The following is a 24,446-nucleotide window of genomic DNA, read 5'->3' as shown; positions in this document are numbered from 1 at the left end:
TCTGACAATATGGCAAGTAGCATACTTGATACTCTCAGGATTCAGATTAAGAAATACATGCAGATTTGCTGAAAAAAAAAAACAAAGACTAAATACACTATCTATTTACATGAACTATAGTTTGCACTCGGGGACAGTAGTTATTAAAATAGGTAACAGAGGACAATGTTCAAATTCCCAAAGCACTGCTTTCCATGACACAGGAGACAAATTTCTCAACTGCATTCTCTAGTACATAGTAGGAGAAAGAATGTCAAGGTTCTTGTTAATAATTCCAGAAATGAATGTAGCCATCCGAGATGCTTTTTACAGCTCAAAAATGAGAAAAATGACGTAGACAAAGACATGGAAGTGGAGATGGTAGAGAACAAGTACTTAGTTTGAGGAGGACTTCTTAGCTATAAGGTCTTCGTCATTATGTATTATCATGTAGCTCTTCACTGCATATGACTGATCACGAGGAGGCCAAATTGGCACCTTTGTCAAGACTGCAAAAACCTTTGTTTCACAGCATCATTATTTTTTCAATTTGTCTCATTAGTGATAATTAATTTGAGAGTAAGTTACTACATAAAACATACACACATATGCATGTGCATACAATTTCTTAAAATGCATTGATATTTCCCATTTCCTCCAGCAGAGGTCAGAAAATAGCAATACAGGAATATGAAAATCTACGAACCAAGAGAGTATTTTAGAATGATCTTCTCAAGATAATATTATAAAGGGGTTTGTTAATTGTTCTTGTTTATCTATATTTTCTAACCATATTTTTACAATGAACATGCTTTACTTCTGTCATAATTAAAAAGCAGTAAGACATATTTTAAGTATAAAGAGCATTATTGGCATATGCATTTACCCTGTATTAAGGACGGACTATGGCTTAATTACTTGTATTTTCCTAACTGCACATAGAGTAATGGAAATAGTGAAAAAGCAACACATTTGGCCATCACTGTGAAATATCATTTAAGTGTAACATCATTCCTGGAATTGATGACTCAGCAATTTCTTTCAGACAAGGGACTTAATGTCAGGACAAAACAAAGCATCCTGGACATAGCTCTGAGCTGACAATAATCTCTGTACACACAAAGACAGGCAAGTGAATATAATCTCTGGTCATCTCCTTTGACTGGAGAAATTTAAAGATCCTAGTGTTCTGAGAAGTCAATCTCTGCAAGCCTTACAGGTAGAATAAGACATAAGAAATTGGTCAAGAAAACCTATAGTTAAAAAAACAAAGAACTCAACAAAGGGTGTTAAGAACTGTTGATTGATATTCAACACATCACATTATCACCATGGTAGATTTTCATTTCTAATTCATGTGTCTCTTTTTCTCCTCGACACATAGGGAAGGAAGGTGGAAAGGCTTATAATATAAAATTTGGTATTTTTAGTAGAGACGGGGTTTTGCCATGATGGCCGGGCTGGTCTGGAACTCCTGACCTCAGGCAATCCGCCCGCCTCGGCCTCCCAAAGTGCAGGGATTACAGGTGTGAGCCACTGCGCCCGGCCAATATAAAATAAAATTTGAAGGTCAACCCAAACATTTATTTATAAATTAAGGAAAACTTTTACCCACATTATACCAAATTAAGTAGCTGCTTAGTTCCCATTTTATTAAATGTTTCATGATTTATGGTCAGTTATTTGTCTCGATATTATCACTCACAAATAATATAAAGATGTCAAAATTGTTATATAAATCAAAATTGACTGTTGCTAGTTTCTTCTGTCTTATAAGGGGGTGTTTTCTACCAGTGAGGAATAAGTTCCTACGCTGCTTACTTCCACCTACAGGAGCAAGTGAAGATGAGAGAGGAAAGACTGAAATTGAAAACCTCTGCCAGTTCTTCCATGGGACTCCTGGATGGGGCCCAGATTAGGTGATTGTTTGATTGTCAAGAGAACATGAGTGACTTTGTGGACCAAGATGAGGATGCTGGAAAAACAGAGGAGCAGGGAGATGTGAAGAGAGTCTGAGGACCAGCAGCATGGTAGGAGACTGGAATCTGCAGAGAAATGTGACCAGTGAGAAATCCTCAGGGGATGCTTTGATCTAAGAGGTTATTAGAATGAATGTCCAACATTCAGTTCTAATCTGTTTGTATTTCTACAAATTTAAGAGCCTTCCCACCCCAACTCCATTGCTCAAAACTTCAGTCAAGTTTGCTTTTCACACAGCTTATGGTGGTCTGAGAAAAATCAGGACAAAGAGGTGAGTGTGAACCCAGGTTGGCATAAGCAAAGAGAAGAAAAGAATCACAGGCCATGAGATGTGAATGAACATAGGTATCATGGAAGCCAGAACCATGAGCCACGAATGATCACAGGAATGAGAAACCCAGTAAATTCACAGAAATCTCGGGGAGAACAATGAAGCTTCCTTGCAAAAGACAGGATCTGGGACTTGAACCACTTTGATGTCAATCTCCAAAGAAGAATAACTTTAGCTGATATATAGGCCACAATGATAAAACGTAAGAATATTTCATTAGGCATATTGCAAATACTCTTTACCATGTGCAGTCTAGGGCAGCATTTTAAAAACTTTGCACAGGTTTTTGTATAATATAAAAGAGTTCCAGGTATTTAAATGGATATTTAATAAATAAAGCACAAATGTTTGTTCTCTATGGGTTTTGTTAAACATTTTACCACATGGACGATACCACTTCATCAATAACCTTTCTAAATAGGTTTAGAATTTCCACCTAATTCCCCTTTGTAATAGCAAATGGATCTCAGAGTGGCTGAAATGCCATTATAAAATACATTTGCATTGTCCAGAGATATAGAAGATTCTCTGAAAGAATGATCTGGAATTTATATAAGGAAACATCATAGAGAAGTTTTCAAATCCTTCAAAGTCTGGCCTGATCTTACCTTTACATGGTGGATCAGACGCTCAACCTCATTCACTTTGTAGGTCTCCAATCCTAATTCCTTGGCTAATCTCAAGATACGATTCTGGGTTGGTCCAACATAGGATCCTCCAAGGTCCACATATTTAACCTTTTGGTTCTGTTTTCCCCATAGGAAAAAATAAAAAAAAATTTGTAAAACGTGTATAAAATAGCAAAAGACAGTCCTGAAATAAGCAAATCAACATTTCATAAGTTATAGATACAACTTAAGGTATATCTATGACAAACTAGATTTTGTTCTTAACTCTACTTCATTCACATGACTTAGTTATTAAATCAATCTTTAATTTAAAGCAAAATTGATTGAACGCTGAATAGGCAAGAGCTTCTAAACCTCATCATTTTCAATATACTATAACGTGGTTTGGTTTTTAGTGCTTTGAATTTGTGAGCTGCGAATTGTTGATGAATCTCTTTACTCAGTACTTCAGGTAAACGTTGAGGGGACCAACGCTAGAGAAAAAGCAAGAAAGAAAACGATCACTTCTTGTGTGATTTGTTAATTCAGACATTTGAAAATAGCACTAGGGAATATTTGATCATAATTTGGACTTTGAAATTGCTTTTATGTTTTATAGTATATTTACATAGTTTTGAATTGGCTTCATTTCCAATGACTGAGGGGCAACCTTTGAACAATAAAATGAATAGAAACGTTTCCTATTTCTGAGTATGTCTAAGAAAAACCAGGTTCTTACTAGTTAGAAGCACTAGAAATGGTCCTTCTTTTCTGTTTTTGTTTATTTGCTTATTTTTTATCTAGCTTCCCACTCACTTACCCCTCAAAAATGCAATTTTCACAAGGCATCTTTGTTTTACTCACTAAAGTATTCCAAACACCTATAGCAGTTGTCCAATAAATTTTCTCAAATAAATGAGAGAAAGATGTTTTTAAAAATTCAGCACCTAATTGTACTAAACCAGCTTCTTTATGTAAAAGGAACTCTTATATGCTGTATTTTTCAAGGAATATGAAGATTTCAAGAACTGGGGGAAGATAAGATGTACATAGGCAAAAACCTGTACCGCAACATATAATAATTGTCCTTATGTGGAACAGGTAAGTGGTATTAACACAGAAGAAAGGCAAGTAGCTTTCGATTGGAGTGGGAAGGGATAATATCCCAGAAGTATGTGAAGATTTTGCCATACAACGAAGGCAAAAAGAGATTTGAGGAACACAGAATGGCAAAAACAATGGCCAGTAGACAAGAAGGGCTAGACCAAGTTTGGAGGCCTGTGTGAAATCACAAATAACTAGGTTAGGGGGTATATGTCATGGTCAATAACAGATAAGGCTTTCAGGCTTATCTGAGCCTCTGGCTCTCAAGACTGGTAAGGTGCCCTCTTATGCCTCCTATGGCACCACTCCAAGCTGTCACTCACCCTCATTGTAGCATTTTCCTTGAAAAGCTATAATTAGGCAATTATAACAGTCAGTGTCCCCCTGGGAGACTGTAAAGTCTGTGGAGCAAGGCCATTCTGGGGGGATTACTGTGCCTGACCCATAGTAGGTACTCAGTAGACATTTGTTTTGAGGACAAATTCAATTACAAAGGAGATGACTCAAAGTAAAGAATGAGTACAGAGGGCTAGCAAGATGGTCGAAAAGGAACAGCTCCGGTCTGCAGCTCCCAGTGAGATCGATGCAGAAGGCAGGTGATTTCTGCATTTCCAACTGAGGTACCTGGCTCACCTTGTTGGGACTGGTTAGACAGTGGGTGCAGCCCATGGAGGATGAGCCTAAGCAGGGTGGGGTGTTGCCTCACCTGGAAAGTGCAAGGGGTTGGGGAACTTCCTCCCCTAGCCAAGGGAAGCTGTGAGGGACTGTGTCATGAGGAACAGTGCACTAAGGCCCAGATACTATGCTTTTCTCATGGTCTTTACAACCCGCAGACCAGGAGATTCCCTCGGTCCTATGCCACCAGGGCCCTGGGTTTCAAACACAAGCCTCCACGGCCATTTTGGCAGACGCTGAGCCAGCTGCAGGAGTTTTTGTTTGTTTGTTTGTTTGTTTGTTTTTTCATATCCAAGTGGTGCCTGGAACACCAGTGGGACAGAACCGTTCACTCCCCCGGAAAGGGGGCTGAAGCCAGGGAACCAAGTGATCTAGCTCAGCAGATCCCACCCCTGCACATGTATCCCAGAACTTAAAGTATAATTTTACAAAAAAGAATGAGTACAAAGCACCAGATATATATCATTGATGAATCCTTCCAAAAGAAGAACTGTGAGTCAGAATTGTATATGTCTTATCTCTCTGGAAATGAAAACACTCTGTAGCATCTATGTCTATTATTCATATCTTGAATGTATGGAAGTAGGGCATTTCCTTGCAGAGAAACTTGCTTTGCTTGACTTTGTGTTTAAATAGAAAATCATTAATTTTAGGCAACAGTGTCAGAATTGAAACAACTAACTAGCAATTAAAATAAGAGTATTTATAAATTGGTAAATAATTCTTTAAAAAATATAAAAATTAACTGAAGCAAAAACAAGAAGGAAAATTAGGCAGGTAAAAGTTTAGTTTACGTGAATAAATAAAAACATATCCATGTTCATGGATTGGGAAAACTAATAATGTAAAATGTCCATACTACCCAAAGTGATCCATAGATTCAGTGCAATCCCCATCAAAATGCCAATGTTATTTTTCACAGAAACAGAAAAAACAATCCTTAAATTCATATGGAATTATAGAAGACTACAAATAGCCAAAACAATCTTAAACAAAAAGAACAAAGGTGAAGGCATTATATTACCCAACTTCAAAATATATTATGAAGCAATGTTAATCAAAACAGTATGGTACTGGCATAAAAACAGACTCACCAACCAATAGAACAGGATAGAAAGCTCAAAAATAAACCCATGCATTTACAATCAATTGAGTTTTGATGAAGATTCCAAGAACACACAATGGGGAAAGGACAGTCTATTCAATAAATGGTACAGGAAAAACTGGCTATCCACATGCAGAAGAATAAAAATAGGCCCTTATCTTATACCATATACAAACACCATACACAAATAATCAACTCTAAATAGATTAAAGACTTAAACATAAGACCTGAAACTGCAAAATTACTTGAAGAAAACAAGCGGAAAGCTCCATGACACTAGTCAGGGAAATGATTTTTTGGATATGGCCCTGAAAGATCAGGAAAAAAAGCAAAAACAGACAAATGGAATTGTATCAAACCACAAAGCTCCCGCACAGCAAAAGAACAATTAATAAAATAAACTGACAACCCACAGAGTGCGAAAATATATTTGCAAGCCATACATCTGATAAGAGGTTGATATCCAAATTATATAAGAAGCTCAAACAACTCAATAGCAAGAGACAAATAACCAGAATTTTTAAAAATGGGCAAAGAAACTGAACAGACACTTCTTAAAAGAAGGCATGCAAATGGCCAACAGGTTCATGGATAAAGTTCAGTACCACTAATCATTAGGGAAATACAAATTAAAACCAAAACGAGATATCACCTCACACCTGTTAAAATGGCTTTTATCAAAAAGATGAAAAATAACCAGTGTTGTCAAGGATGAAGAGAAAAGGAACCCTTGTACACTGTTGGTGGGAATGTAAATCAGTACAGTTATTACAGAAAACAGTATGGAGGTTCCTCAGAAAACTAAAAATAGAACTACCGTATAATTCAGCAATCCTATTTTTGGGAATATATCCAAAAGAATTGAAATCAATATGCCGAAGAGATATCTGCACACCCATGTTCATTGCAGCATTATCTACAGTAGCCATGATATGAAATCAACCTAAGTGTTGTCAGTGGATAAATGGATGAGGAAGACATGGTATATACACACAATGGAACACTATTCAGCCTTTAAAAAGAAAGAAATGTCATTTGGGACAACATGGATGAATTTGGAGGACATTATGCTAAGTAAAATAAGCCAGGCACAGAAAGACTTATAAGTGGAATCTAAAACACGTTGAATTCATAGAAGTAGAGAGCAAAATGAAGATTATCAGGGGCTGGGGGGTGAGAACTGGGGGAATGAGGAGCTGCTGGTCCAAGATACAAAATTTTAGCTAGACAGGAAGAATAAGTTTTGAAATCCATTGCACAGTAACTGTAGTAATAATAATGTATTGTATATTTCAAAATAACAAACAGTAAATTTCAAATGTATCACCACAAAAAATGTCAAGAAAGTGAGGCGCTGAATATGTTAATTAGCTTGATTTAATCACTCCACATTGTATACATATGGTGAAAACATCACATTGTACTCCATAAATGTAATACAAGTATGACTTGTCAATTAAAAATAAAATAAAATTTGAAAAGTAAATTTAAAAATGGGAGAAAATCTCTCCAAAAAAGTTTAGTTTGTATGATTGGAAAGATTGTGTTGGTGTAAAGGAAGCCTGGAAGTTAGGAGTGGAAAGTACAAATAATTATGTTATTTTTCTTCCTATTTCACACACATACACACACATACACACACACACACACACACACACACACAGAGAGAGAGAGAGAGAGAGAGAGAGAGAGAGAGAGAGAGAGAGGAACACACATATCTGCCCATTTCCCTCTTAATCCTAACTCTATGAAGCCAAATATCAAGAGATAAAAAGGCAAAAAGGAACAGAAGAATTGAAAGGAAGGCAAACTGGGAGAGAGGCTGTAAAGAATGTTTCAGAGTTATTTTCACCCTCTCAGAGTCAAATGAAATTGAAGATTTTTTGGGGAAAAACCAAAAATGAAGCCCCAAACTCAACTTCAGTCCCATATTTGTCCACCGAATTCTTAATGCCTTACCCTAAGAGTGTAAGTCCTGCCTCCCACACGGTCCCGGGCTTCCAGAACAACCACATTCAGTCCAGAGTCATGCAGAAGTTTGGCTGCTGCCATACCTGGGAGAAAAGACAGTAAGACATCAGGATCAAATATTTTACAAGGATGCCAGACAAGCTCCTCATGCTAACAGTCAATGAGAGAAGTCCGTGCTGGCTCAAGTACACAACCTATTGTTACATTCAACTTACAAGTGGATACGGTTTGTCAATAGAGGCCCAGAGTCTGATGTTTCTGGAAACAACAAAAGGGATTTCATTTTTTGGTAAATTTCTCAAATCTTAAACACATCCTCTGTCACTATATCAAAATGTCTATTTTAATGTCTAAATTGCATGTCTGATAATATAAATGAGAACACAAGGCCATGCTCAAGAGAAATATATGAGTCACAGACACAGGACCAAGTCCAGTCACTGACTTCATTCTCAGGGTAAATATGAAAAACCGGTAAACTGAGGGACAGTGGGCCTTCAAAGCATGTGCCAGGAACTGGGATTTACTATTAAAGTTGGACTTTTAGAAGTTGACGTAAAGTTTCAAAATCAAGGACATAAAATTCGACCCCTTGTGCATCTTGATTTCTTGATGTGATCCATCACTGCAGAATGAAATAATTCCATTCATGACTAATTTAACTATTAATTTAGTCAAAAATGCTTAGTGAATGCCTATTACATTCTCACCACCACGAATTTAGCTCTTAAAAAAAACCCACAGCTTTACTGAGGTAAATGTACATGCAATAAACTTTACCCACTGTGATGGTTAATTTTAAGTGTCAACTTGACTGGATTGTGGGATATCTAGACGGCAGGCAAAGCATTGTTTTTGGGTGTCCCTGTGAGGGTGTTTCCAGAAGAAACTGGCATGGGAGTCGGCAGACTGGGAGAGGAAAACGAGCTCTCAATGTGGGTGGGCCCCATCCAATCTAATCAGCTGGGTCTCTGCTGGGACAAACAGGTGAAAGAAGAGGGGACTCTCTCTCTCTCTGCCCTCATTCTCCCTTCCGGAGCGGGATGCTTGTTCTCCTCCTGCCTTTGGACATCAGACTCCGGGTTTTGGACTCTGAGACTTGCACCAGTGACCTCTAGGGGGCTCTTGGGCTTTTGGACTCGGACTGGGAGTTGCACCATTAGCGTCCCTGGTTCTGAGGCTTCCAGATCAAGAAAGCTTCTCCCATGTTCCAGCTCGCAGTCAGCTATCATGGGGCTCCTCTACCTCTGTGATGGTGGGAGCCAATTTCCCCAGTAAATGTATTCTTCCATGTATCCTGTTGGTTCTGTCTTTCTGGAGAACCCTGACTGATACATCCATTAATGCAGAGTTCAATACGTTTTGACAAAGGACAAAGCATAGCGTGGAGTACATGTATAAAGTTTGGGGTACTAATCCATTCTGGATGTAGTTTTTGACCTCAAAGCTCTTAAAATACTGTATTTTTTACAAAGCACTCTTACAGAATTTAGCAAGTTTTCTCAGAGAACAGAAACCTGGTGCTCTTCCCATGACGAGTGGGCTGAATGTGCTCAGTTCCAATTACCTTACTCATTTGCTTTATGAGACCAAATATTAAGGCCATGCCAAGATGCTCTTGTGCCTTACAACATAAATAAAACTGCTTCTATCTTGTCTTTCAAAAATAATAGTTCTGTGCCTTTTAGACTCCACTACTGCAAAATTAAAAAGATTCCTATAAAATAGCTAATAGTCATATTATATTGGGTTCTGTTTTAATAAATTAATTCAATGAACTTCTACAACCCCATGAGATAAGTACTGTTGACATTCCCATTTTACGGCCAAGAAAATCCAAGTCCAAAGAGATGTCCAAGGTCGCATAAGGAGTAGGTGACAAAGTCAGTTTAACTGCAGCATCTGTATTCACAGCCATTATACAACATTGTCTTCCCCGGACCCCCATGGCCATCCTCTTCATTGATGGCATCTTCCAACTTTTGCTACAGGGAGAAACTACACTTCAAAAGATATTTCTCACTTTTTTGGATCAACTTGTTTTTAAGACACACCTGTATGTTGTGGTTTATAAGAATCCATATAACATAAAATATGAGCCCACATTAAAAACCATAATGAAAAGCCAACGCTTCAGTCACCGTCTATCAGTGATCTTAAAGGAGGAATTCTCATTTTTTAGAGAGGCTGATTTGACATTTCATTATTTGAGTTAATCCATCTTCCCATCCCTGTCACTGGGGGCAGAGCCAATGCTTCCAGTTGCTGATGGGGTAACAGTTCCAAAGCCCATGAACCCCGTGCAGTGTACACAAGCATTGCACAACCCTGATTTAGGAATACAGGGCACAGGATTTACAACCCCAATTTCCTAATTTTACCTCCATAAGGAAAAAAAAACCACTTCTATTTAAATTCAAAATTACAAACAATACAATGACATTTTTCTCATCAAGCATCAGTTCAACAAATGAAATAACATGCAGTCATAGCAACAGCTGTTATCACTGAATTGAGATAAACCGCTTGAGCATGCTGAGGCTTAAACAAAAGGGTTCAGAAGGAAATACAACGTCACTTGTATACACTAAGCATTTTGTATTCCACAAAAGGTACTGTCTTTTAGTAAATGTATTTACCCAATAATATCAGATGCTAAATATGAACAGTTATTAAAACAAATAAAGGGCTTATCAAATCATTGAACAGAGCTCTCTATGCTCATGTACCTTAAACAATTATAAATAGAAAATTACAAAAATATCTTTAAAAAAGGCAACACAAAAATGTGTTGCTGGAAATAACTTACAATTTAGCTCACTAATGTTCATCGGGGGTAGTCAAGAGGCTTTTTGGAAATCAACTGACAGAAATTGATCTGAAAAAAAAAATTGGTCCAAATATCAGTGGCTTAGGGAAGTCACTGCAATTTAGAAGGTTAGGGCACATAGGAAACTGAGTTGGAGACTGGTCAAGAGGTGATTAAGATTGTCTAGAAGAGGTAGCTCAAAAGCCTCCCTCAATGATGAATGATAAAAGGACTAATGATTTGATTGCTCAAGGACAATTAACTCTACAGAGCGTCCCTCACTTACAAGACAGTTATTTCCCAAGAGTTCTTTTCTATGTTGGTTGTTTGGAACTTTTAACACATTTTGCCATAGAAACAAAAATATGAGAGATGATATATCCTCTGGGAAGTATGGAAATTTTCAAGTGCAATATTATTGCAAAAAAAATGATACAGTAGCAGAAATACATTTGCCCTAAAAACATTAGACAATGTAATCACCACTATTTAAACATTTATGCAATAATCTCCTCATAAAATGCAAGTAACAATTTGTTTGTTAAAAATGAAAATACCGGCCAGGCACGGTGACTCAAGCCTGTAATCAGCACTTTGGGAGGCCGAGGCAGGCGGATCACCTGTGGTCAGGAGTTTAAGACCAGCCTGGCCAACATGGGGAAACCCCGTCTCTACTAAAAATACGAAAATTACCCAGGTGTGGTGGCAGGCGCCTGTAATCCCAACTACTCGGTAGACTGAGGAAGGGAGAATTACTTGAATCTGGGAGGCGGAGGTTGCAGTGAGCTGAGACCATGCCACTGCACTCCAGCCTGGGTGACAGAGCGAGACTCTGTCTCAAAAAAAAAAAAAAATTAAAATACCCACAGTAATAACAGCCACCATCATAATGCATGAAGTACTTTGGTCTGTGTGAAGCGCTTTACACAAAAAGCTCAACTGATCCTTACCACAATGCTGAGGAATATTATTATCCTCATTTTAAAAAGAAAAAAATGGCAGCTTAGAGACATTCAGTGACTTAACTGTAGGTTACACAATTAGTAAGTGGCAGAGTCAGAGTTCAACCCGAAACCTGAACTCTTAACCACTACCCTTGGACAAAAAAGAAAAAATTAAAAACACAGTAACTCTACATATACGCTGATTGATATACAGTGTCTTAAAACATTCTGCTGACTAAATATAAGAATCTTAAATACCAGCTTTTCTCACAGATATTTAACCTTTGCAAACAATTTAGGAGCAAGCTTATCATCACTTCATCTTTTTAAAAACCTAATGACACTTGTAACATGCAGTATCAATTATAGTCTCACAAACAAATGGTAATTTGGCACTTTCAGAAGCAGTCCCTACGTCCCCATGACAGGCCCTTGGATGAATAATCATAGCACAGCACACACAAATAATGGTAGACTAATATTTAATATTATGAAATTATACAAATATTGCATCTCTCTTCTGAGAAGTTTACTTGGAGAAGTTTTCGTAAAAGTGACGACAATCTCAATTACAAGTAGACACCCAAATTATTTTAAATACTTAGAAATCAGTGATGTGCAACATGATTAGCATTCTGCACTTTTAGTTTTTTGCCAAGGAAAATGGCCCAAGTTAGATGCTGTAGGAGACTGGGAAATACACAGTGGCGGTAACACACAAGTGCCCTTTTTACAGTGTCTTAAGGGCAGTTAGAGGAGCCAGAATGCAAAGGGAAGGATAAAATCAAAATCGCCACCTGCCTCATGCTTGGCTTTGTCAATCTGTTTCACACTCTTCATATCAAACTTTGATATTTAACAAAACTTTTTTTAAAAATTAAAATGCAAAGTTAATAGTCTTGAAAACACTACATAAGGACTCTTTCACAGTTTAAAGTTATGAAAAGAGAGAGACGGAATCACGTTAACCAAAAGTGACAATGAAATTCACTATACTTCAAAGAATCCCTATTGTAATCCTGGTAAGCTATATAGGTATTCCCTTGGGATTTTTTTTTCCTGTTGTTGTTGTCGTGTTTGTTTGTTTGTTTTTGTTTTGTTGAGACGAAGTCTCACTCTGTCACCCAGGCTGGAGTGCAGTGGCACAATCTCAGCTCACTGCAACCTCTGCCTCCTGAGTTCAAGTGATTCTCCTGCCTCAGCCTCCCCAAGTAGCTGGGATTACATGCAAGCACCACCACGCCCTGCTAATTTTTGTACTTTTTTGTACAAAAAAAGATGAGATGGAGTTTTGTAGAGATGGAGTTTCACCATGTTGGCCAGCCTGGTCTCGAACACCTGACCTCAGGTGATCTGCCTGCCTCGGCCTCTCAAAGTGCTGGGATTATAAAAACCAAGAATGTGCAAACATCCCTCATCACCTCTATCACTCTGACAAAGCAATGGTTTTATGAGAAAATTCTAAAAACCACCAAGTCACCTTCTGATCACATAACTGGAATTCTTTGATTTCTCTGAAGAGAATGCTTTCTAGTTATTTGACACAAACACACACAAAAAGGTCTGAGGTAAGGAGATAAATATCACCAATTTGACATCAAATTCTAAAAGTGGTTTTTGTAGGTAGAATTTAGATGTTAATTGTTGAACTTTTCAACACAGAGTAGCAAGGAAACCCTGAACAGTAAAGCCATCACTGAAAACAGCTAACGTTTTGAGCATTGACTGTGTGCCAGCCGCTATTCTAAGTGTTTTAAGAACTTATTTATCCTCCCAATAACTATGAGGCAGGCAGATATAGAAAATGAAGCATAGAGAGGCCAAGTAATGTGCACAAGGGTCACACAGCTAGCAAGTAGCAGAGCCAGTATTCAAATTCAGGCAACCTGACTCCAGATAACAAGCACGACTTCACAGTGAAACACTGCAAATCTTCTCTTTAACGTCACAGATCATACAAGCATCAGGGCCACTGCTAGCGCATTCACTCATGCCTTTGTGTAAATTGCAAGAAGGCACACACTCGTGGCTAGTAAATTTCCAAAACATGTCCTTCCTTCAGGCGAATGCGGCTCACAAGGTGCATGCAAATGGCTTGGCTGGCAGAGTGGGGGGCTGCATTACACCCCCCTTCCACTTCATCAGCCAAATGCCCTTGGGCAGGGCACCACCTGAACAGCTTATGCTGTGGCCTTGAAGCTCATAAAACTTTTATTTCCTGAACAATAAGAATTTAATTGTCTATTCTTTGTCTCCTCAATTCTAGAACATGGTTGGCACTTACATGTTTGTAGAATGAATTTATTTAAAACCTTTCTACAGAGATGACATTTGATTACTGAGTCAATAAATAAATAAATGGCTGTAGTGATCAATGTCTGCATAAGTAAAATATTTTAAATACAGTATGAGAAACTAAAATAACTTAAGACATACTGAAACTGATTTCCTCTGGTCATCCAGAAATGGTAACATAAACTTTTGACTTTTTCAAAGGGAAAGAAAGACAGCCAGCCAATAATAATTACCACCTTACATTTGTACAGCATTGCACAGTTTCCAGCACTCACACACATTCAATCCTTAACAATAATGCCGTGAGTCTGGCATCGTTACTCCTATTTTGCGGATTAGTAAAAGGAGGTTCGGAGAGATTCAAGGGCTTGCTCACAGCTATACGGCTAGCAATGGCAGAGCTAGGTCTGAAACCTGGTTCTGTTTCTGTGTCCTAACGTGTGTTGCCTCAGCCTTATTACCTCCTATAACATACAGAGATCCATGTTGCTAAAACAAAATTCTTGAAACATGCAGAGTTTTAAAATCAGAATTTTTAAATTAACTTTCTTGGAAAGAGTATGTTGGAGTCTATCAATGTCCAAAGCCTTGGGACTATATCATTAGAGGAATATTTGCAGGCATGTGGAACAATGCAGCATTCTCCAGGGCAGCCCCACTGAACTACATATTAGGGGGTGTTTTGGCCAAACAGTTCCTCCTCCTTAAGTTCAAACTGGCTTCTCTTCCTGAAAATGCACCAGTCACAATTTTGGGGAAAATCTAAACAACACATGACATAAACCAAATATTGCAATGTGTACCATCATTTTGATCATTGAGAAGCAATGTTTAAGATGATGTTATTCACGTCTTGTCACCCAAAATGAAAACAAAAAAATAGACTGCAAGCCTTCTTGGAAACATGGTAACCTTTGCTCTGTTTCCTCTAGGACAATCAAAATATATAACATAAAAACAAATGGCAATAGCTTGTAAAATAATGGAGACCTTTACTGAAGCCTCAGGCTGTGGGATGATTTATGCTCTTGAAAAAGATAAAAAACATCAAGCGTTCATAAGTTGCCATAGAAACCTTTCTCCAGATGCAGCCGCTTTGAGATACTAGAATGAGATTGCCTTCCAAGGTCTTTCAGAATATGTCTAAAACCATAAAAAATGTCTCTTCATCACACTTTATATGCAAATGATTGCATTTTCTAAAATGTCAGCAATCATAATGAGTCTTGTTTAATAACCAAGCTTTTGTCTCTACCCTTTGTTGTTTGAAAGGCGTTGACTATCTTTTATGTATTGTAATCGTGGTAGACAAAATTTGTTTTTGCTTTACCTCAACATAGTCTCCCATGAATAAAAGAATCAAACACAGAAATTACAGCTTTGTCTTTCTCGGGTTTGTGTGTTATATTATTCATTATAAAAACTGTTCAATAAAACTAAACTTTTAATTTCCCTGCCTCAAATCCTTCTGGGAATTAGAGGAAGTGTGTATGAAATAAATAAACATACACTCTTTCAAGAAAATTGTTTTTTTAAGTATAGAAGACAATTATGTGATGCCATGATCGTTTCCTTTTTTATTTTTAATTTTTATGCATACATGGTAGGTGGATATATTTATGGGGCACATGAAATATTCTGACACAGGCATACAATGTGTAATAATCACATTGAGGTAAATGGGGTATCCATTTCCTTAAGCAATTGTACTCCCTCAGTTATTCTAAAATGCCATGATCATTTCTTTGATGGGGATCTGAGGATGAAATATTTCACTGCTATGATAGTAGCCCTCCTACGGATTACCAACACAATGTTTAGAATCACAAACATCTTTAAGGAAGAATATAAAACTGGAGAGCTACCATTTCTGCTTTGGGTCACCCCCTCCCTAGATCCCATTCTGTGATAGGTGTTACAAATGTCATGAAGAGGGTTAGAGGTCTGCTATAGAGTATGTTGACTACCTCTCCAGGAAAACATCCCCTTTCACCAAAAAGGAGAAGATAGATTAGGAGATCTAGAAAAAGAGGACAAAATGTGGGAGTTACCAAAGAAAAGAAATCTGGATGTGAGGTAATCAGTGATTGGAAGAAATAAAATTACAAAGGAGTCATTCAGTGATGCCAAAGGCTGGCCCTGCTTCCATCTTCTAGGAGCCTAGTGAGCCTGCCCAGACACGAACCTGTGAAACAAAGACCAAAGGAGTCAGCAGTGTGCAAGGACCAGAACCAAATGAAAACACCACCTGGTCAAGAAGAAGGCAGAACTTTGCCCTTCAGTAGAAAAAGCTGTATGCCCAAAAGGCCACCTCCTGGCTGCATAACCTCAGACAAGAGTCCTCACCTTTCTGGGACTCACTTCCCCCATCCATAAAATAAGGTGATTAAATTAGGCCACTTCCAGTCTGTGATCAACCTAAATGAGACAGGGTGGCAATGTCATAAAGCTGAGATTTCATTACAGAGGTAGTATCTTTATGACCCCAAAGCATCTAGCCCAAAGTCTGCCCTGTGGAGCTTAAAATTTGGGTGTCATCGATAGATGTGAATGAAAATATGTGATTTTTGTGTTCATATATGATAAGGAAATGCTGATTTAAACAAAGCTGTTTAGGGATAGATGTGCTAAGATAATTATGTCATGATGTCATGATGTCTGTGACTTACTTTGAAATGAAATGCATCAAAAATCAAAAGGGATTCATAGATGGAGAGAGGGATAAATAGTTGGATATACTGGAATAAAGCAAATATAGCAAAAACATTAATTGTGGAGTCTAGTTGGTTGGTATATGAGTGTTGACTGTACAATTCTTTGAAAAATTTCATAATAAGAAATTTCTGGAAAAAAGTTAAACTGGTTTCTATTCTGCTGGACTTGTTCAGAGCCTCAAGTTAATGTATCACATAATTCCATAAAGATACTATATACTATTTATATAATTTCTTAGTCTTTAATAACTTATTGGGCAACAGAGGATAAAAGTGATTCTCTTGAGGGCAGAAAGTTCTTATATTTTTTGAAAAACATACCTAAAGCAACTGGTCAATTTGGTCAATGTGGCTAAACCTGATGGTGGGTTCCTTAGACTGATGTCCAAAACATGATGTGCCTCTAGAAAAGAACAAAGTCTAACAGAAAAGGCACCATGAAGGCAGGGAAGAGGGTAACTACAGGTATTTGGAAAAGGAGCTGCCTGGGGAGGTCACAAGTACATTTGGTACAGCCAAGTTACAAAAAAGTAGAAAATGATGGTCTGGGCGCAGTGACTCACGCCTGTAATCCCAGCACTTTGGGAGGCCGAAGCGGGCGGATCACGAGGTCAGGAGATTGAGACCATCCTGGCTAACACGGTGAAACTCCGTCTCTACTAAAAGTACAAAAAATTAGCCGGGCATGGTGGCAGGCGCCTGTGGTCCCAGCTGCTCGGCAGGCTGAAGCAGGAGAATGGCGTGAACCCGGGAGGCGGAGGCTGCAGTGAGCCGAGATGGTGCCACTGCATTCCAGCCTGGGTGACAGAGCAAGACTCAAAGAAAGAAAGAAAGAAAGAAAGAAAGAAAGAAAGAAAGAAAGAAAGAAAGAAAGAAAGAAAGAAAGAAAGAAAGAAAGAAAGAAAGAAAGAAAGAGGGAAAGAGAGAGAGAAAGAAAGAGAAAGGAAGGAAGGAAGGAAGGAAGGAAGGAAGGGAAGGAAGGGAAGGAAGGGAAGGAAGGAAAGGAAGGAAAGGAGGAAGGAAGGAAGAAAGGAAGGAGAAAAGAAGGAAAGAAGGAAGGAAGAAAGGAAGGAGAAAAGAAGGAAAGAAGGAAGGAAGGAGAGAGAGAGAGAAAGGAAGGAAGGAAGGAAGGAAGGAAGGAGAGAGAGAGAGAGAAAGGAAGGAAGGAAGGAAGGAGAAGGAAGAGAAGGAAAAGGACAGGGAAAGTTCCCTTTTTTTCCTGGCCATGCAGTCTGACAGGATAACCCAGGCAAAGGTACACCAAAGATGGGCCTGGGGGCGATGTCCTCAGCTAGAGCAAGGAGGAAGGGAAAGTTTGCTGCCACCTCTGAGGAGCTGGAGGATGGCCAGATAAGTAAATTTGGGTAGCCTAGTGTTGTGAATTGAATTGAGTACACCTCAAAATTCATATGTTGAAGTTCCAACCCCTTAGAACCTCAGAATGCGACCTTATATGGAGATAGTCTTTACAGAGGTAATCAAGTTAAAATGAGGTCAGTACTGTGGGCCCTAAACCAATCTCACTGGTGTCCTTGTAAAAGGAGGAACTTTGGAAACAGGGACATGCACATAGAGAGAACTCCATGCAAAGATGAAGGCAGAGATGGAGTGATGCCTCTTTAAGCCAAGGAACACTAAAGATCGCCAGCAAACCACCAGACACTGAGGGAGAGGCATGGCACAGATTCTCCCTCGCAGCCTCCAGAAGGAACCAACTCTGCAAACACTTTGATCTTGGGCTTCCAGCCTCCAGAACCATATGACAATACATTTCTGTTGTCATAAGCCACCCAGGGTGTAGAATTTTGTCACAGCAGCCCTAGGCAACTAATATACACAGGAAATGTTATCTTCCGTACTAACTTTACTAACTTCACTGTTAATTAAATCCATTTGGGGATAACATGGTGATGAAAATCCTGGGTAGCCACTCCAGACTGGCTTTTCTTATGTTGTCAGTAGTGCTGAGAAGTTGGGAGAGGGTAAGAGAGCAGAGAGGGAGTTCCTAGAAGAAGCACTATTTCGAGTGACCTGTTGGAACTGGGGAATGGGGCATTAGCCCAAACAGATGTTAAGTAAGCAGTTGGGTGAGCCTCATAGTGACAAAGCTTAATAATCTGAGTTCTAACCCAAATGTCCATCAATGATAGACTGGATAAAGAACATGTGGCACATATACACCATGGAATACTATGCAGCCATAAAAAAGAATGAGTTAATGTCCTTTGCAGGGACACGGATGAAGCTGGAAGCCATCATTCTCAGCAAACTAACACAGGAACAGGAAAACAAACACCGCATGTTCTCATTGGTAAGTGGGAGTTGAACAATGAGAACACATGGACACAAGGAGGGAAACATCACACACCAGGGCCTGTCAGGGGGTGGGCAGAAAGGGAAGGGAGAGCATTAGGACAAATACCTAATGCATGCGGGGCTTAAAACCTAGATGACGGGTTGATAGGTGCAGCAAGCCACCATGGCACATGTATACCTATGTAACAAACCTGCATGTTCTGCACATGTATCCCAGAACTTAAAGTAAAATTAAATAAAAAAAAAATCTGAGTTCCAGCTTTGGAGCTGTAAGCAACACAATAAAGGAGAGGCCTTTCTCCATTCAACACAGAGCAGTAAATAATAATGAGGGGATGTGAATAATCTAGAACTTAAGTAAGAAATAAAGCTTCCTGAACTTCCCATCAAAAAATTAGCCATTGCCAAGGTTATACAAATTCTATGCTTCATACAAATTCTATAGCATTTTAAAAGTGTACAATGTTTAAATCTCTCATTAAACTCTACTTTAAAATTCAATGATTGTCAATGACAATTATATAACTATTCAACTCACCAAGAAATTTTCTGCCTTCAGAGCCTCATTGTCTTTCTCAGTGCCAAGGAAAAGTTTTGACACGCCCAGGCACAAGAAGTTCCATCCTGCCAGCTCAGATGCTCTAGGTCTCTGGGCACCCAGACCAGGTAAGATGAAAGATGGTGGCAGGTCAAGACTGTGAACTTGACCAGAGTAGGTTATTCAGAAACATGTGTGTGGGAAAATCCTTTCCTTAAGACCTTAACAGCAACTTTCAAACAGAAGTCACAAGCAGTAGAAGAATCAGTTCTGGCATTAAAAACATTGGCTTCAATAATCACAAGCCAAGCAGATTCTTCTTCTTTTTTAAAAGCCTAACCCGAAAGACTCATATTAAAACTGTACAGGACCACCCTAACAGTATATAGACTCTGACTCACATAGGAGGGCACAGACTCATGCTCAGTGTCTAGCATGTAAGAGTGTGTGTGTGTGTGTGTGTGTGTGTGCGCGCGCACTGAAGCTGTGAGCAACATACATAACCAGGGGCATTATCCAGGGCTAAAGTTATCATTGAAACAGCAATGCACAAGCTACAACTGCTTCTTCATCTGTCGCTGGGGATTGAGTGGCACCCTTCCTGCTAAAATAGGAAGACAACATAAAGGTATTACAATCCCTAACTGTAGTTAGAGAACAAAAACAAGGATTATTGGAAGTCATAACACAACAACTAGCATCCTAGAGAATTTTATTTTATTGACTCAATTAGAATGGGCCTTGCATACAGAATTTGAAACAGATAAACAAGTGCAATGAAAATAGGCAAAGGTATGGCTCTCTTGGCAAACACCATTAAGGCAAGTGGCTTGTGGGAAGGAGCAGGAAGGGGTAGGGGAACAGGTGTGTTTTCTTAGAAGCTGCTTTCACAAGCAGATGGCCTCTGTCCCAGTGCTTTGGAGCTAATTCTCCCTGCTTTAGTCTACAGTCGGTGTCTCTGGCAGCAGCCTAAATCTAAAGAGACAAAACATATCTTCCATCACCATGGAGAAACAGCAGCTCCACCCAGTATTCAGGAATTTGCCCTTGAAAAGGCAAAAATAAAAAATAAATATAAAACAAAACGGAAAAACAAAACTCTTCATGATATTTTAAACAGCGTTGAACTTTTTCTTTTTTTCCTTTGGAGATGGAGTCTTGCCCTGTCTCCCAGGCTCGAGTGCAGTGACACCTTCTCAGCTCACTGCAATCTCCGTCTCCTGGGTTCAAGCGATTCTCCTGCCTCAGCCTCCTGAGTAGCGGAGATTACAGGGACACGCCACCACGCCCGGCTAATTTTTGTATTTTTAGTAGAGATGGTGTTTTGCCATGTTGGTCAGGCTGATCTCAAACTCCTGACCTCTGGCGATCTGCCTGCCTTGGCCTCCCAAAGTGCTGGGATTATAGGCGGGAGCCACCACACCGGGCCCCTCAACTATTTTAATTCTTACAAAAGACCCTGCTGAAATCCTAGTGTTTTAAAAATTCAATTATAGTAGATTTTACCTTCTGCTTATATTTATAGTTGACACTTGAACAACACAAGGGTTAGGACACCAACCACCTGTACATTCAAAAATCCATGTATAACTTTTGGCTCTCCCAAAACTCAATTACTGATAACCTACTGTTAGCCTTACTGACACATAAACAGTCCATTAACACATACTTTGTATGACATATATATTATATACTGCATTCTTACAATAAAGTAAGCTAGAGAAAAGAAAATGTTACTAAGGAAATCATAGGGAAGATAAAATACATTTACTATTCATTAAGTGGAAGTGGATCATCAAACAGGGTTTCATCATTGTTGTCTTCATGTTGAATAGGTTGGGGAGGAGGAAGAAGAGGAGGAGCTGGTCCTGCTGCCCCAAGGGTGACAGAGACAGAGAAAATCCACATATAAGTGGACCCATGCAGTTCAAGCTTGTATTGTTCAAGGGTCAACTGTACTTTCACATTATTTTCTCTTGTTCCATTTAACTACAATTTAGATTTTTTTTTTTTTCATTTAAGATAAAAGCATTGGATCCAGGGCCTTTCTACACCGCCAGCATCTCATCACAAACACCATTGACTAGAAAGCCTCCTCTGGCCCCTCAACACAAACTACCTATTCATGTGTGTGTGTGTGTGTGTGTGTATATATATTTTTTAAATGGAGTTTTGCTCTTGTTGCCCAGGCTGGAGTGCAATGGCGCGATCTTGGCTCACCGCAACCTCCGCCTCCTGGGTTCAAGCCTTTCTCCTGTCTCAGCCTCCTGAGTAGCTGGGATTACAGGCATGTGCCACCTTGCCCAGCTAATTTTGTATTTTCAGTAGAGACGGGGTTTCTTCATGTTTGTCAGGCTGGTCTTGAACTCCCGACCTCAGGTGATCCACCCACTTCGACCTCCCAAAGTGCTGGGATGACAGGCATGAGCCACCGCGCTCGGCCACTACCTACCTATTCTGTGATCATCTCCACATAAAATTAAATCTTGCAGCAAGGCTTACATTCCAAAAGCACTTTCCTGGAGTCCTGCAGTCCATCCCACCCTGGCCTCTGCCTTCCTGAGAAAAGGAAAGATCCTGCCAATATGGCTGCAAAGAATTTCCTCCCCCATTTCTTGCTGCTCTGAAAACAACTCCCACCTCCCACTTCCCAAGTGCTAGCCTCTGGAAGTTACGTTACCTGGACTTGTCTCGGAGTCAGAGATATTGAGGTTCTGGCAAGATTTCGTCTTCATTTTTCATTCCAAGTTAGGACTTGGAAACCCAAAAGTCCCAGGGAACTGAGTAGAGTAGTAGGTAAAGTGTGAGATAGGCAAGTGTAAAACAATAGCCAAGAGCAAGGGCTTTGGAGAGCTGAATAAAAACACTAAAATCAAATTTTAAAACACTGGCGAGCCAGCCCCAACTTGTGAGCGATTTGGTCCATGGGCTACCAATTTAGAACCTCTGATCTAAGCTACCATCTAGGCCTCATTCCATTAATAGGAATGTGGCTTCAGCAAAGGCCAGACACCATTTTCCTGAGCCCTCACAGATTCAAGTCAGCTGCCTGCATGGCTCCAAAGATGGAGACTCTTCCTGTTCCCCAACAGGGCTTTCTGTCAACCCACTGAGGAAATTCCTCCTTCCTGTATGTGAAGCATATTTACAAAGTAGGGGTCACTGACAAACCTGAACCAATACATGATCAAATCCTACTGATTTTCCCAGGTTTCCTTCTGCCTTATTACTTGGACCCAGTCATTGGGCTAGGAGCTCAAACCTAAATCCTGGGCTCCATGCTTCAGTCTTTCAGGTTCCGTATCCCATCTTACCCATGATACCCTGCAATATCTAGCAAGACCTGCCCTCTGCCAATCTGTCTAGCCTCTTTTCCTTCTGCTCCACATCCTACACTCTGGCAACACTGAACTCCTTTCCCCCCATTGTGGCTCTTTTCACACTCTGCACTGTTTAGTGTTTCCAGGCATTTATTCTGCTGAGATTTCATGTAATTCCACCTCGTCCCCCAAAACCAGTTCAAGTGTCACCTCTTCTAGAGAATTTGCCCTAATCAGGCCCCAGGGTGTGTTAGGACTCCCTAGTGTGGATTTTCCACAGCAGTAAATACTTTATCCCTTATTGGACCACCCATAATAAGAAGGAGGATACCATGGCTGGCTAGGAGAAGGCAGACTGAGGCAGAGTTTGCATCTAAATCCACAAGAATCTTTTGGGGAGCTCCATAATTTTTAACTTTTCACTCAAATTATTTTTGGAAAGAGGCTTTTCCTGTTATTTCATACCAACAGATTGGAGATAGGTTGAAACCTTTCCATGTTTGGCCAAAACCCAGCTCGTGGTTTGATGAAACGATTTAACAAAAGCCAAAACAAGCTGGCAATGTTTGTGAAGACAAGGCCTCAAATGGAACGCAGATGGAATTACTTATACCTTTATTAGATTCAATCCCTTCGAGATAATTTATACTTAAAAAAAGAATCATTCTAGATCTCAGCGAGACGCCCTGAATGCAGTTGTCAGGGTCAAGCATCAGAAGAAGACCTGGCATACAGAAATTACCAGTAGTGCAAAGATTTAGAGTAAAACAAAGTATCTATTGCTGGTTGGGCAAATTATTACAGGGGGGCCTGTGGCTGAGATCTATTTTCCCCATTCACTTTAGGACATCTGCTCAGTCGCCCAAAATCAAAAACAAATCCAGGTGTTTTAGTCAGAATATCGAGATATCATGCTGAGTGGTAGGTCCCAACTCTTGCCAATCGAATTGTTTTAATTAATTCCTTATGTTAAATTGGCTTCATACGACTTTGAAAAAGAAATTTTAACATCTGTGCAAAAATTAGGCATCTTTCATATTCTGGGTCTGCCACGGACTGAGTGATAAAACTTGTTCCTTCTTTAAATCTCAAATTCCTGATCTGTAAAAAAGTAAAAATGTTTACTCCTATCTCGTAAAGTAACTGTGAAAAAAATGAGGTAACATACACAAGGAACTCAGCACAGTGCCTGTAACATGGCAAATACCCAACAAATATTTGTTCAATTAATGAATGAGTCCAACATCTTAGAAAGTATTTGGTTTGAAATTGGAAGACTTAGGTTCTAACACCATTCTGTCTCTGAGGCACTGTGGAATCTTGGGCAAGTAATTTCTTCTCCTAATTCCAATGTATAAAATGGGGACAATACCTTCCAGACAGAGTTGATACTAAGATTATATGTGTAGAATTACTTGCATATATTGGACTTGCTGCTGCTGTCTGGTGATGAGCAGGCTGGGCCTGGAAATTAATGATTCCTCTACTTTTCCTGCACATTTATCTGCCTACAAATGATTATTGACAACTTGGAACTTTTTACAGCATCTCTCATCATCCTTGGATCCAATATAGATGATTTATCTATAGATCAAGTCTTACAATATTGGTATAACCATCTAGCTTTCAATATTCCTTCAAACTATGCATCACACACACACACACACACACACACACACACACACAAAATTACTGAGTCTAAAACCACTCTCTTTTTAACCTAGAGCAAAACAAATGGATAATTTGTGTCATGGATT

The 24,446-nt window shown here is 39.3% G+C and overlaps 1 protein-coding gene across 2 annotated transcripts in view; it reads right to left on the bottom strand.

Annotated features, from left to right (window-relative positions):
* LOC105463385 (monoamine oxidase B) overlaps positions 1 to 24,446 on the bottom strand; it is a 123,881-nt gene that overhangs the window by 70,025 nt on the left and 29,410 nt on the right. The window contains exons 1-3 of one of the 2 annotated variants that reach the window (XM_011710455.3): positions 10,563 to 10,611; positions 7,742 to 7,836; positions 2,899 to 3,036 (exon numbers count right to left, since the gene is read on the bottom strand). In XM_011710455.3, the coding sequence (XP_011708757.1) occupies positions 2,899 to 3,036; positions 7,742 to 7,836; positions 10,563 to 10,584 (255 nt within the window). In that variant the 5' untranslated portion in view covers positions 10,585 to 10,611. Of the gene's footprint in view, positions 1 to 2,898; positions 3,037 to 7,741; positions 7,837 to 10,562; positions 10,612 to 24,446 lie in introns of those variants that run through there. The other variant, XM_011710450.2, reaches the window with a different exon arrangement.

The sequence above is a fragment of the Macaca nemestrina genome, chromosome X (genome assembly GCF_043159975.1).
Source record: "Macaca nemestrina isolate mMacNem1 chromosome X, mMacNem.hap1, whole genome shotgun sequence".
NCBI classification, from domain to species: Eukaryota; Metazoa; Chordata; class Mammalia; order Primates; family Cercopithecidae; genus Macaca; species Macaca nemestrina.
Note: the sequence above shows the minus strand (reverse complement) of the source record. Positions and strands in the feature narration are given on the sequence as shown.